This window comes from Neopelma chrysocephalum, unplaced genomic scaffold, assembly GCF_003984885.1.
Source record: "Neopelma chrysocephalum unplaced genomic scaffold, ASM398488v2 Primary Assembly neopelma1_84, whole genome shotgun sequence".
Taxonomy (NCBI): domain Eukaryota; kingdom Metazoa; phylum Chordata; class Aves; order Passeriformes; family Pipridae; genus Neopelma; species Neopelma chrysocephalum.
Genome location: NW_020897746.1, coordinates 4,634,202 through 4,648,440, shown reverse-complemented (window position 1 = coordinate 4,648,440; position 14,239 = coordinate 4,634,202). Strand labels below are relative to the sequence as shown.

The 14,239-nt window shown below is 54.4% G+C and overlaps 1 protein-coding gene and 1 pseudogene across 3 annotated transcripts; both read left to right on the top strand.

Annotated features, from left to right (window-relative positions):
- The first annotated feature begins 4,932 nt into the window (after positions 1 to 4,932).
- On the top strand, positions 4,933 to 10,089 carry AANAT (aralkylamine N-acetyltransferase). 2 transcript variants are annotated; one of them, XM_027691787.1, is made up of 4 exons: positions 4,933 to 5,026; positions 8,264 to 8,570; positions 9,266 to 9,420; positions 9,784 to 10,089. In XM_027691787.1, the coding sequence occupies exons 2-4, from the start codon at positions 8,414 to 8,416 to the stop codon at positions 10,087 to 10,089; spliced, it is 618 nt and encodes a 205-aa protein (XP_027547588.1). In that variant the 5' UTR covers positions 4,933 to 5,026; positions 8,264 to 8,413. The 2 variants fall into 2 exon arrangements, with proteins under 2 accessions (XP_027547588.1, XP_027547587.1); XM_027691786.1 differs by lacking the exon at positions 4,933 to 5,026 and having other exon boundaries at positions 8,255 to 8,570.
- A 2,956-nt stretch (positions 10,090 to 13,045) lies between these two features.
- Positions 13,046 to 14,177, top strand: LOC113971628 (annotated as a pseudogene). The gene has a single exon (XR_003535610.1). The product of XR_003535610.1 is annotated as a pre-mRNA-splicing factor 18 pseudogene (transcript).
- The last annotated feature ends 62 nt before the right edge of the window (positions 14,178 to 14,239 follow it).

The window sequence follows — 14,239 nt, the reverse complement described above, 5'->3', positions numbered from 1 at the left end:
TCCTTAATGTACATCTCAACAGCCGCTAATAAAATATAGATACACGTAATGGGCACAACCGTGTGTGGAAATGGAAACTGTCCCTCTGCAGGGCAATTACGTGCTGCAGAGCAGTGGTGGGGGTTCAGGTAGCCACAAACAGCCGTGCAAACAATCACATTATACAACTGGCTGGGCTCACAGCAGGGGGATTATAACAGGGACAAGTCAGGGCTGTTTGCTCGTTAGTGAGAGTTGAGCCGGGTGTGTTTTTGCACTGTGATCCCAGCTGGAGCTCTGATGTGCTTCCATTGGGAAGTGGCACTGAAGGAGGACTCGGTGCTTCTTCAGGGAACAACAGCCCAGGGCCTGGGCTGCCACAGCACTGACGGGCTTCGGGTTTTGCAGTCCCTGGGTGTCAAAAAGAGCGTCTCCCGCTCGATATGCCAGGGGACCTCTGCAAGTCCCACCCAGCAAAACATGCAGGATGTCTGTGAAGTGACACATGTCAAGCAGCCCCATGCCCAGTTTAGGGACAATTCTTGCTATTTAGTCTGTCTTGGAAAGTGATGGCCTTCACTCTGCAGGAGAACATCCTCCCTGGAAGCAAAATGCCCGTGTGATCTAACCACCTTATGGCAGTTTGGTTAGATCACCAGTGTCTCCCTGTTGAGATACTGGTGCCCAGAGGGTGTCAGGATGCCAGGAGGGTGCCAGAATACCCAGAGGGTGCCAAGATGCCCAGCAGGTGCTGGGATGCCCATAGAATGCTGGGATACCCTGGATACCCATTATCTCCCTGTAGAGATACTGGTGAAAGGCAAGCCCTGCCCTTCCTCCTTGGGACCCTGCTGGCACTGGATGCATCTCTCACAGGGCATCTCGGCACAGGCCTTTCAGGCCTTAAGGGGCAGATGTTGGGATGCCAGCAGAGTACCTAGGTGCCCGCAGGGTGCTGGGTTGCCTGCCAGGTACTGGAGACACCCACAGGATAGCAGGATGTGTGGCAGTTGGGTCGCCAGCAGGGTACCAGGATGTCTGTTGGGTGTTGGGGATGTCTGCCAGGTTCTGGGGTGCCCGCAGGGTACTGGAATGGCCACTGGGTTGCCGTACTGTCCACCGGGGATTCCCGGAGGGTGCCAGGATGCCCCCAGGGTACCGGGATGCCCTCCCTGTGCCGGTCGCGGGCTGTGGCGGGGCTCTGGTGCCACCTCGTGGGCTGTCGCCTCCCGGCGGCTCCGGTCTGGCGAGGGGAGCGGGCGGAACCGGCCCGTGGGTCCCCAGGAGCAGCAGCTCCGCTCGGAGCCCCGGGGCTGCAGCCGGGCTCTGTCCGCCGGGCTGGCGGGCTCCGAGCTCAGGGGCAGGTGAGCCCTCAACCCTCCTCTGCTCCTCTCTACAACCCCTCCTTGGCCAACACTCCCAATATTTTCCTCTTTTGCTGCTTCCCTGATGCAGAGAGTCCCTGTCCATTCCCTGCTGGGAAGAGCTGGTGCCTTCAGGAAAGGCAATTCAGTGCAAAGCTCGCTGCTCGGGTCACGGGGAATGCCTCCAGACCCTCCCACAGGGATAGCTGGGAGTTTATTACCATCAGGCAGACAAACGGCTCAGCAGGAATCCCTGAGTCCTGATCACATCAGGGAAAAGAAATACTATGATGCACCATATGGCAATCCTTCATCCTGTCTTAGTGAGCCCAGTAAACCTCTGGGGGCTGGGTGGGCAGGGAATGCTGCTCCCCCGGGAGAGAGGACACTGTCGGTGCCTGGTGCCCCATTTGAGGCCAGGCTGGATGGGGCTTGGAGCAACCTTGTCTAGTGGAAGGTGTCCCTGCCCATGGTAATAGGGTTGGAACAAGATGGTCTTTAAAGTTCCTTCTGACACAAGCCACTCTGTAATTCCACGATTCTACGATCCTGCATGGGATTACCCAGCCCTTCCCTCCTTGCTCGTGCTGCCCTGACCAAACACCACTGGCTCTCCCCACAAATGGCTCAGAGCAGTGTCACCTTGTACATGTACAACTCGATGTGACCATGATCCTGGTCCACTCCCTCCTCTCATCCTCTTCGCTGAAACCAAGACCTTACAAATCCCCTGAAGGGGCCGATCCAGGCTCAGCCTTGCTCTCTAGGGTTTTTCTTCCCCGTAGGTGGCATCTGGTCTCCAGTCATCTCCAGGGCTCCCAGCAGCAGTGTGCCAGGGCTGGAGCTGCACCAAGGGCAGGAGAGCTCCTGTGAGAAGGAGAAACAGCAGAAACAATAATCACAACTGCCTCTTCCTAAAGTCAGAACTGGATCTAAACTGCTTGGAGGTCTGGGACTGGAGGGTAGGGGTTCTCTGCAAAGCCCCTTCCCACCTGCCCGGCCCTCTCCTCCCAGAGCGGTTCCTGCAGCCCCTGGTGAACCCCATCCTCCTTCCTCCCAGGGACTGAGACATGAGTGGCCCTGACCTAGTTATAAACCCCAGCCCTGCAGAGAGGAGGAGAGGAGGTTAATCGCCACCAGTGCTGTGCTCCAGGGAGGGGATAAAAGATATCCTGGCTGGGTCCTTGGCTCTGGCTCCTGCCTTTGGCTGAGATTGCCATGGCCAAGCAGACATGGTGAAACTGTCCCTCAAACTTGTTTGTTCTCTTTCCTCAAAGGCCCATGGAGAGGAGTAACAAGATACACCAGCCCTATGAAGGCAGGTGTTTAGCTACTGCAGGTCTAAGCCAAAGTCTACAGCCTGTTTCCCCTGAATCCAAATAAGCTGTGAAGTCGCATCCTTTCATCCCTTCATCCCTTCCCCAGCTCCCTGTGACTGACTGGAGGGAATCAGCCCTGCACCCTCACAGAAGGGCATCAGCTGCACTGATGGGCCAAAAGGAATATGCCAGAGGAAAAGCACATACATATGTATTTGCATGTTATGTATATAATATATATATATTAACATTTCAGAGCATAGAGCACAACCAGCTCCCCTAGGGCCTATTTAGAGCCTGGGGCTGGGAGCTGGCCACCCTCCAGAGGAGCCCTGTATTGCTATTTTGGAAGAGCAGCACCTTGCAGGTTCCTAAGCCACATGGAATGTCCTGCTCCAGCAGAGAGGCTGGAGGCATGCTGACTTCTCAGAACCTGCTGGTGAACTAAAACCACTCTTGACAGCATGAGAGGGAGCACTGGGGGATAAAAGCAGCAGGTAGGCAGCCTGGCAAGTGCTGAGAATACCAACTGTGTCCAAAGAGCCGCATCCTGCTGGGAAGTTACCGCAACGACGAGCACCAGCACAAGTAATGGAAAGGCAGGAGACAAGGGAGAGTGAATTCAGAGCCCACAGCTGACCTTGTAGTGATGCCAAACTGCAGATCCCTGCTGCCACCCCTGCTGGGTCATTGCCAGGAGAAAAGCGTCACCCTCTTGCAAATGTAGGTCCCCATGGCTAAGCCAGGGGAAGGTGTTAAACAGGGATGTAAACAGTGTCCAGCATGGGAATTATGTAGTTATGTGAGTCTGGGAGAGAGACCTCTCTGATGGCGTCACACAGGGGAAGATCCTGATGCCATCTGTATCCCCTGAGACGGCAGACACTGCCCCTGAAAGCCAAGGCTGCAGCCGCCAAAAGCAGCTTAATCCCGCTGAGCACCGGGATAATGGGGCATGGCCGGGATGGAGGCAGAGCACGGCACAGCTGAGGAGCCTCTGAGCTGCGTGTGCGTGGCTTCATTGCCAGGCCCTGGCGGAGGGGGGGCGAGTCGTGATTCATCTGCCTCCCACACGTCGCCCCTCGCTGCAAATCCTCCCGGAGATAATTGCTGTCTTCCTGAGTGGGTACTCCAACAGAGGGACCAGCCCGGCTGCGGGGCCGCAGTGACAGCTCGGGGCTCTTTGAAGATGCTGAGAGAGCTGCTAAATATGTAAATCTCGGCACACTGCTGCGGCGCTCATTTAATGGAGTTGTTGACCCTCCGCAGCTGTGTGGGAGCAGGAAGAGGCAGACCCAACTAAAACTGTGGAATGCAGCATCCCTGCTTGACTATTCCAGCCACGGGCCAGCCTCTGCTCTACCAGGCTCTTTTAATGGCTGAGAGCTGCTCTGAAATGCCATTTCTGAAGAGCAGAGAGCTGCTGGGTCATATTTCTGTTTTGATTCCATGAAAACAACTTAAAAGAGAGAGATAAGGGCATAGCCCCAGGTCACTTTGCCCATGGCTGGAAACTAAAGCAGGTCCTGAGCTGCTCTGGGAATGCCCCCAGTGGAGCAAAGCCAGCTCTGCTTTCTGCTCCAGGCTTCTTTCAGGGCTGCATCTGGTTCAGGATGATAATGGTGGTTCCAACATTATGCTCACGCCTGGGATAATCCCCCTTTTATTACATGTGTCCTGATGGGGACAAATACTGCCTGTTCTGCCTGTCCAGTTTATTATGTAACAGCTCCCAGGGACTGAGGGTTGCATGGGAGGGAGATGCTTGGTTTTTGGAGTAAGCTCCTTGGGGAAGAAACCTTATGTCTGGCTCCCCCATTCCACAAGGAGCCAGTTGATTCCCCTGAGAAACTCCCTGCTGCTCAAGCCCAAGCGCTGATCACACCTGGCACAACCAGCAGCCTCCCCATCCTCACCACAAAGAAAGTTCATCCACTCTGGGCAGGGCTGCCTTTAGCTTCCTACTGGCTGCCAGTGCTGTTGGAGACGTCTGGATCAGGCACAGGACACTGCTCTTCTTTCCTGGCTAAGTCCCCTGCTCTCCCTGCAGAGCAGATCAATCAGCTAAATGCTTTATCCCTCTGCAGCCAGTCACGCCAGGGGGGGAAAAAAAAGCCTAATGGGATCCTTGTGCTGGCCTGTCACCTTAAAGCCTCTCACCTCTCCCTGTCTTTCATCGGAGTTATAAACTCCTTAGGATGTCATCACGTGCTCCATAAATAACAAATATATATAAGCAGGGGATGCAGGGGATGCAGCAGCCAGAGGAGGGGAGGCAAAACCCCAGATCCTCCTCTTCTGCCAGCGGTGAGACAGCACAACCAGAGCCAGGCGGGCAGAGGAGCAGCGTGGGGTCCCTGTCGGGTAAGCACCCCCATTTCTGTCACATCCCTGGTGGCACTGGCAGCCTTGGGGACAGCTGCTGGTCCCCTGGCCACTGTCACTTGCCTCTGTATCCCAGGATGAGGGGAATTGCTCCAGAGAGGAGGGAGGTTGCTGCATGGAGCTTAGCTTGCTGAGAGTGATTTTGGTGTAGGGAAGGGTGTGACTCTCATCCCAGCCCATGTCCCATCTCTACACTTCCAACACATGCTACCAAAACTTAGCTGTAGGGACTCTTCTCACTGAAATCCTCTGTATTTTGGGTGTGGGAAGAACTCAAGCTCTTTTGCAAAGAATATTTGACTTCAGAACTGGGTAAATAACTCCTTACTGTCACTAATTTAGAAAATCCAGCTTCAAACCCAGGCAGACATTCATAACTTAATAAAAGGATGCTGTCAGGGTGGCACTGTGGACTTGCCTGTTAATTTACACGTGAGCATCTCTCTGGACCATACAGATGGCCTGAGCTCTGGTGCACAAAAACAAGGGGCAGGGGAGGAATTTACAGAGAAAGATCTTAGTTTGCTGCTACAACACACAAATGTGGGCTCATCTCAGGCAGGTCTGGCAAGAAGTTACAGCACAAAATTCAGCCTGGGGTATAAGTGACTTGAACAAATACGGGAGGCTGTGTTGGAGCATTGGAACACAGACGTCTTGAGCCAGGGAGAGAAATTTTCCTCATCACTCTGGCTCTCACTCTGTGACTTGGGATGAGTTTCCTTCACCTCTGCAGGTTGGATGCTCCCTGGTGTCCCAGCAGTGCTGGTGCTCCCATGGCAGTGCAGGCCCCAGGGTTGTCTCTGGGGATGGGGAGCATGGCTGGTTCCTCTGTGCTCTGCAGGTTCTGTGTACCCCCCCTCCCCACCTTTGCACCTGCAGGGAGCTGAGAAGCAGAGCAAGAAATTAATTTCCAAAAAAAACAAACACAGTTATATCAGCCCTCTAGCTGCATAACCTGGGTTGCCAGGAATAAAGTGCTGGAGGGGAAAAAATATGAGGAAAACAAGGCGAGGAGCAGCCTTTCTCCATCACCGACTACTGCTCCAGGCTGTTGCTGGTTGGGGTCTCAGGAAACTTCTAAAATTAGCTGGAGGGATCTGATTGTCCTTTCCCAGTTATCTCTAATGGGAATGGAGCAGCCACTTACACAAGAAGTCTTGAACCCCTCAGCTCTGTGAATGTCCCTGTAGAGACTTTCCATGATTCAGTTGTTCCCTTCATATGCTGTGGGATAAAGTTTTGCTCTTGGACAGTGAGCATTGTATGGTGGCTGTTGGTGAGCAAACATCCTTGAGGATCTGATCGAGTGGACGGTGTCCCTTCTTATTGCAGGGAGGGTGAACTAAATAAACTTTAAGGGTCCCTTCCAACACAAACCGTTCTATGATTCCATAATCCAGCTCCATAATTCCCATGGCAGCTGAAATGCCAGCCCTGCCTGAGGCCATACTCAACTGACCTCTCTGCCCTGCCATCCCTGCACAGCCATCCCAGGCCTGATCCAGCAGCATCCGCAGAACTTGCCCCAGGCACTCAGCACAACCCAGGATCAAACCACCGTTGCATTTTCTAGGTCCCCCGAGCCTACCCTCTTGCCTGCTCTGGGATTTATCCATGTAGATGAGCCCCTAATCCAATTAGCAGGATGAGGAGTTCCAGAAGATTGGACAATAAACTCTACAAACACTACAACCCCCCCGCCCCAGTACCCTGCTCTCCCCTCCAGCTCACCCCTTTTACTTGCCTCCTGTAAGAGTATGAATCACTCATTTCCAGCACCATTTCAGCCAGCCCTTGTTTACTGAAATGAGCATTGGGAATGCTAAATAATTCTCGTGCCAAGGAAACCCCCTTTCCCTAATGGATCTGATCCCCTAGATACATATCCACTGCCAAAACAGCAATTCACTGAAAATAAGTCCCAACACCACGCTGTCTCACCGCAGACTGGATAAGTCTGGCATTTCAAGCACCCAGCCCTCGGCATTTCAGGATGGAAAATTCCCAGCTTGCGCTAGTTGTACCCTGAGCAATGTTTGTGCTGGTAATGCTTTTGTTTCCATAAATCCTATTAGCTGGAGGCAAGCCTATAATTAGCAGGGAAAGCCGGCACCTCTGAAACAATAATCAAAAATGACCTGGCTTTGCTCTGGCTTTGCTGCAAATTACTTGAATATTGGGCTAAGCAGGGACGGAGGGACGGATGGATGGGTCTGGGAGCCATTCCCACTATTTCTGCCAGTGGGATGCATGTGCTTAGTAAAGTTATTCACTCAGTTTTTGGTTCTCTCTGAGTTTACTAACTTGGTTCACTCACATGTGAAAGCAGAGGCAGATTGAAGCTACAGACTCTGATCCAGTTTGAGGGATTTGTCTGTGCCGTGCAGGATGGGTGCTGCTGGATGAACTCAGGTGCTGGTGACCCTCTGGGGGTAATCCAGTGGTCTGGGGTCCCGTGTCACCAGTGGAGTGTCCTGGCATGTGCTGTATCTGATGGGATGATGCTACCCAAAGCTCCTGGGGCAGGGGGTGAAGCCTGGGGGCACCTCACCGGGGAGGACACCCGAGGCTCCAGCCTCAGGCACCCACTTGGTCCTGTGAGTGTGGATGTGCCCTAAGAGCCCAGCAGAGGTTAAGCTGTGTCACTTATCTGCTGAGTGAGCTGGAGGAGGGCGTAGATCCTGTCAGGTCATGCTGTCTCGAGGAGGTGGCTCTGGGTGCCTCACGTGTGTCTGTGCCAGGGCATCTCAGTGCACACTCAGTGGCCTGGCCCTGACCTCTCGTTCAGGCACAGCTGTGCTGCTCCACAAACACAAGAGCGTCACAAGGAGCTTATTTTTGGAGCCTCTTAGCCTCCTGCAGCCCCATCCCACTTTGCCTGTCCCCAGGGCAGCAGCTGTACTTGCCCCAGGACCCTCCTACCTGGTGCTGCCATGGACTGGGAGATGCTGGGCAGGATGCTCAGCTCCACACCTGCTCCAGCTCTAACAGTCCCAGCCCCTCTCCCTGCTCTATCCCACCACCTGGATCACAGGGCTTTTGTCCCCCTGGTAGCTGGGGTTTGCTCAGCCCACAGCCGGTGCCAGCCTCCCATTCCCCAGCTCACAGCAAGGCCAGGCAGGGGCACTGTGGGCGGGTATTTGCTGTATAAACACACACACATATGTGTAGGAAAAGCGGGACAAGCAGCCTAACCCTGTCTGTGATCCACAGGTATTTCTGGCATCTGAGAGTGCTGGGGGAGCTCGGCTGGAATAAAGGGCGCCCGTGCCGCCGGGTCTGGGAGCCGGCAGAGGCTGCCCCGAGCAGAGCAGCGGGAAGCAAGGCAGCAGCAGGAGGAAGAGGAAGAGGAGGAGGAGGAGGATGCCGGCGCTCAGCGCGTTGCCTTTCCTGAAGCCCGTTCACCTTAGGTCGCCCCGCAGGTCGCCCGGGGGCCAGCGCCGGCACACGCTGCCCGCCAGCGAGTTCCGCTGCCTCAGCCCCGAGGACGCCGTGAGCGTGTTCGAGATCGAGCGGGAAGGTAACGGGGTGCCCGCGGGAGCTCCGTCTGCCGGACAGGACCCATCCCTTTCCTTCACCAGTCCCTCGTGCTCCTTCAGGGCACACTGTGGTGTGTACCCTCGTGGGAGGGATACAGCAGCCGTGACTTGTGGCCAGGCCTGGGGTGGGGATGGTAGGAGGTGATGCCCTGGGTTCAGTAGGACCAGGTGAGTGCGGAGCAGCTCTCCCAAAACAGTCCTGTGAGAGCCAGAGGGCAGGATAGGAGAGGGGGAAGTGGGAGGAAGGATATCATGTTCTGCCTCCTATTGCACAGGGGCACTTTGAGATGCACTTCCTGCAACCTTCCCTCCGTCCCAGTCACCCCAGCTTCCCTCACCCAGACTCACCCGGCCCATTTCTCCCTCCTCTCCAAGGCCAAGGGCAGCTGGAGAGGTGCCAGGAGGGAGGGTTCAACTCAGCACTCACTGCTCTAGCTCTGGAATTAGCAGTGAGAGCAGAGAGCTGGTCACTGGGCTGTGGAGGCTGCCTCTGGAGAAGCTGCTCCCTGGAACCATCCATGTCCCCTAGAACTCCTTTAAACCTAGCAGACAGCAGGACACATGCCATCTCTCTTCATCACATCCTGCTTTCCCTCCCCTACATCAGTGCTGGGAGGTTTTCTGAGTCTGGGTGTCCTTGGTCCCCCTCACTGAGCTCACCATTGTCCCCCTCCAGCCTTTATATCCGTCTCTGGGGACTGTCCCCTCCACCTGGATGAGATCCGCCACTTTCTGAACCTGTGCCCGGAGCTGTCCCTCGGCTGGTTTGAGGAAGGGCGGCTCGTGGCATTCATCATTGGCTCCCTCTGGGATCAGGAGAGGCTCAGCCAGGTAAGACCCTGTTCTTCCCACCTTGTGCACTGGTAGAGGCACTGCCAGAGCCTGGGGATCAAGAGAAGCTCCCCAGCGTCCCGAGGCTACTCACCAAGTCTTCTCCCAGAACCAACTGCTACAGGGCTGCTCTGGTGAAAATGAACCTTCTCATTAATTAACTTGAACAATGCTGTTAAAAAAATCTGCCAAGTAATTCCCCTCAACATTCATTTTAAAATTAAAAACCCTCCAAGGATGACGGGCGCGGGGGGGGAAGTGAAGTGGGATGGCACAGGGACCCTTCTCCCTTTGGGGTCACTGGGGTGGGGAACCAGCCTCGAGCAGGATGGTCCCACTAACCCCTGCCCCCCCCCTCGGCAGGCAGCGCTGACGCTGCACAAGGCGCAGGGCACGGCCGTGCACATCCACGTGCTGGCCGTGCACCGCACCTTCCGCCAGCAGGGCAAGGGCTCCATCCTGATGTGGCGGTACCTGCAGTACCTGCGGTGCCTCCCCTTCGCCCGCCGGGCCCTGCTCATGTGCGAAGATTTCCTCGTGCCCTTCTACCAGAAGTGCGGGTTCGAGGCGCTGGGTCCCTGCGAGGTGACGGTGGGGGACCTGGCATTTATCGAGATGCAGCACTCGGTGCAGGGACACGCCTTCGTGCGCAGGAACAGCGGCTGCTGAGCCCCCTCCGCTCCATCCCGGCTTGGGAGAGAGGCTGGGGTGGGAGAAGAGGCTGCAATCCCTCTCCATCCCCACCACATCCATCTTCCCCGGCTGGCCCTGGCTACAGCTACTGCCTCTGCCGCATCTGCCTTCCAGCCACATCGGCCCAGCCCCATCACATCCCTGCAGCGCTGGGCACAGAAATTCCTGTGCCTGATCCTGCTGGAAGCAGCTCTCTGGGCTCTGCTGGCGAGCTGGGTGGACTGCAGGACCACGAGCTCCCCGGGATGGAAAGGCTTTGCCATGGGAGCAGCTGGGGGCTCTGGTGGTTTAGGGGCACTTACACCCACCACTGTTTGCTGACACACCCAGCAGAGCCCCTACATCCATGTGCCCCCAGCCCCGCACCCCCTCTCACCACCACAAGTGGAGCACACCCTGTCCAAGCCTCCAGAGCAGGCAGCTGCCCCCCCCGATCACAGACATATTTCCAGACCCCTTGGAGCACACCCCCACACCAGGCAGGGGTCCTCGCAGCCACCCCACCCCCTCAGACATCTTTCCAGACCTCTTGGAACACGTGGCCATGGCCCATGGCCACTCCCAGCCACATCTTGAGGAGCCTCCCCAGGGAGCCAGTCCAAACCATTTGGTCCTCCCTGTCCCAGACCCACAACTGGCCCAGGAGAAGCCTTCTACAAACACCTGAGGCTGTTGGGAAGCAGCAAATAAAGATGTGGCAGTGATTTTCTATACAGCCCATGTGTGTTCTTACCCTTCTCTGACAATCACCCCACCACGAGGCCGGAGGGAGGGCACCAGCTGGCCCAAGGAGAGCTATCCATCATCATTTGGGGCACTTCAGCCTCAAGGAAGAAGGGGCAAATCCAGCCTCGGGTCATTCAGTAAAGGGTGAGATACAGACAGGGGTGGGTCTGCCCATGGGGAGAGTCAGGAGGGTCCATGGATGCGGGTGTTTGACTTCTCCTTCTGCTCAAGACCCTCCAAATCCTGTCCCCTCCCAGGGAGGGGTTTGAGGGGCACACCAGGGCACAAGCCCCAGGCACTGCCCACTCATCCTCCCTCCTTGCCACACCAACCATCACCAAAACAACCAGAACCACCCAAAAGTGCCACATCCCCAGGTCCAAGAAGGGAGAAGAGGCCTCGGGCGACTCATTAAATACAGGTAGAAATTTATTAAGGGAGGGGAAAAAACCCACAGCTTTTTAAAAAAGTATCAAAAAGAGAAAAATGAGGTGAAGTGTCTGTCTTTGGCTGGAGCAGCAACTGGAGGGACTGAGCAGGGCTGAAAACTGGCCCCGGGTGGAGGAAGGGATGCAGGTGCCATAGGCTCCTGGGATCACCTGGCCAGTGGTTGTGGAAAGGGAGCCAATCTCCCAGCCCTTCAATACTCATCCCAGGACAACCTAACTGGGGGATTTCCACCTGCCCCCATTTAAAAGCACTGACGTCTCCAGCACCAAAGCAACATATAACAGGGGAGAGACATCCTGGCACCAGCCTGGGTCCAAACCAGCCCAGAGGGATCACCTGGACCCCAGGAAGGACCTGCCTTCGTGTCATGGCTGATGGGAAGGCAGAGGAGATGCTGGGAGAGCAGCCCAGGGTTGGAGGCAGGAAAGGGGGAAAGCAACTGCCCCATCCTGCACTTCTCCATCTGACCAGCACTGTTTCAGGAAGGGAGAGTTACCTGGGTCTCTAGGCTTTGAAGAAGGGAAAAGAGTAACAGCAGGGACTCAAGGCAGAAGGTGGAAGCACCAACAGCTTCTCAACAGGTCTGTGGGCTTCAGGAGCAGCCACGCAACCCCCCCAGGGTGTTTTTCTCTGTGCCTGCCTACTTCACCATGGCACTACAAACATGGTCTGTGCCACTTCTCCCCTTCCAAAAAGGGAATTTCACTGAAATAAGGGGAAGATAAGGCCCCTTGTCTCAAGTCCTGCCTCTCCATCCAGTGAGGAGTCAGATGGGGGGGCACAAGCCTCCTTCAGGACCTCAGGGGGAATGGGACTGAAAAATACCTTTGAAGCTCAGCTCTGAACGTCTCAGAGCAATGATAGAGACTCCAGGGAGCCCGAAGTGGGGAAACCCTGGGCCTAAAGAGCTGTGGATAAAAGGAAGTGCCCCTGCAAAAAGGGGGTCATGTTCACAGTATGAGCTGCAGCGCCCAGAGGCACCGGCAGGGACAGGGACAGGCAGGCAGGGTGTCCTAGTTAGAACAACTGGGACCAGTTCATCATGGTATGGGTGTAACCTAAAACTGTGTATTCTATAGCCTTCCAGGCCATTTCCCAGAAACTGTTATCAATGAACCACTTACACCATCTGCCCATAAGTAAATTGATTTAAGTGGGAAGCAGGGGGTGTTGGGATTTTTTTTATCTCTCATTTAATTTTGGGAATTTTAAGCGCCTCACGAAGATTGTAAGATGAAAGGCCCCGTCAGGGCTGGACACCGAGGGAATATTGCAGTCGAGGTAGGATACAATATATAAAAATGGAAAATTTACACCAGCTACATGGCAGGTCTTTGTGTGCAAAAGAACCCCCCTGTACAGTACAGGGGGTACGTCATCAATCAATCAGGTGGGAGGGTGACACCCTCTCCCAGGTTTGAAAAATTACCTTTTAAGGTAAAATACCTGTTACCTGCTGAATATTCAACATCTTAGGTGGCCAAAGGGTACAAAGGGAGCGCGCTTTTCAAACTGGGTGTGCTTTTCCAGGCAGGTGGCTTGAGACTGCACCCAGAGCTGCAATAAAGGATTCTTTTCTGTAAGTTTCCTTGTCCTGCAAGTGTTTTTTTTGCCGTTTTATAAATTGGGAAAAGAGATTTTTTTTCTCACAAGACCACCACTCTCGACTGGACTGCAATCACCAGCCTTGACCAGACTGCAACAGCATTTTCACCAACAGGTTTTCCCCTCTCCTTTTACTTTGGACTCAGGGGCCGCCATGGACATCCTGAAGCGCGAGATCAGCAGGAAGCGGCAGCAGCTGGAGGAGAAGGAGCTCCTGGGGGGAAATAAGAAGTATTTCAAGCGCAGTGAGTTAGCTAAAAAGGAAGAGGAGGCCTACTTCCAGAGATGTGGCTACAAGGTACAGCAGCAGGAAAAGGAGGAGAAACCACTGGCTGCATCAAATCCAGTGCTGGAACTGGAACTGGCAGAAGAAAAGTTACCAATGACCCTTTCCAGACAGGAGGTTATCAGGAGGTTACGAGAGAGGGGTGAGCCCATCAGGCTCTTTGGAGAAACAGATTATGATGCATTTCAGCGTCTGAGGAAGATAGAAATTCTTGCACCTGAAGTGAACAAGGGCTTGAGAAATGACCTGAAGGCTGCTTTGGATAAAATTGATCAGCAGTATCTGAATGAAATTGTGGGAGGCCAAGAAGGAGGAGACAACGACTCCCAGAATGACCTGAAAGTCCATGAGGAGAACACTACTATGGAAGAACTAGAAGCTCTGGGAGAATCCTTAGGACGTGGTGATGACCACTATGATATGGACATCATAACAAAGTTCTTGAAGTTTCTTCTTGGAGTTTGGGCCAAGGAGCTGAACGCCAGAGAAGACTACGTGAAACGGGGAGTGCAGGGGAAGCTGAACAGCGCCACTCAGAAACAGACGGAGTCCTACCTGAGGCCACTCTTCAGAAAACTCCGGAAAAGGACACTTCCTGCAGACATCAAAGAATCAATAACAGATATTATTAAATTCATGTCGCAAAGAGAATACGTGAAGGCCAACGATGCCTATCTCCAGATGGCCATTGGGAACGCTCCCTGGCCCATCGGTGTCACCATGGTCGGCATCCACGCGAGAACGGGACGGGAGAAGATCTTCTCCAAGCACGTAGCCCACGTCCTGAACGACGAAACCCAAAGGAAATACATACAGGGGCTGAAGAGGCTCATGACCATTTGCCAGAAGCACTTCCCAACACACCCATCCAAGTGTGTGGAGTACAACGCTTTGTGAGGCTCTGCAGGGGCCAAGGCATGACTCATATTTTGGTCTCCAAGACCCAGAGAGGATGGAAGAGGCAGAGTCTGTGCTTGGGCACCAAGAGGAACTTTGTGAAAAAGCAGAAAGCAGGAGATTTTCTACAGAAAAAATAGAAATTTATTTTTTTTTACAATA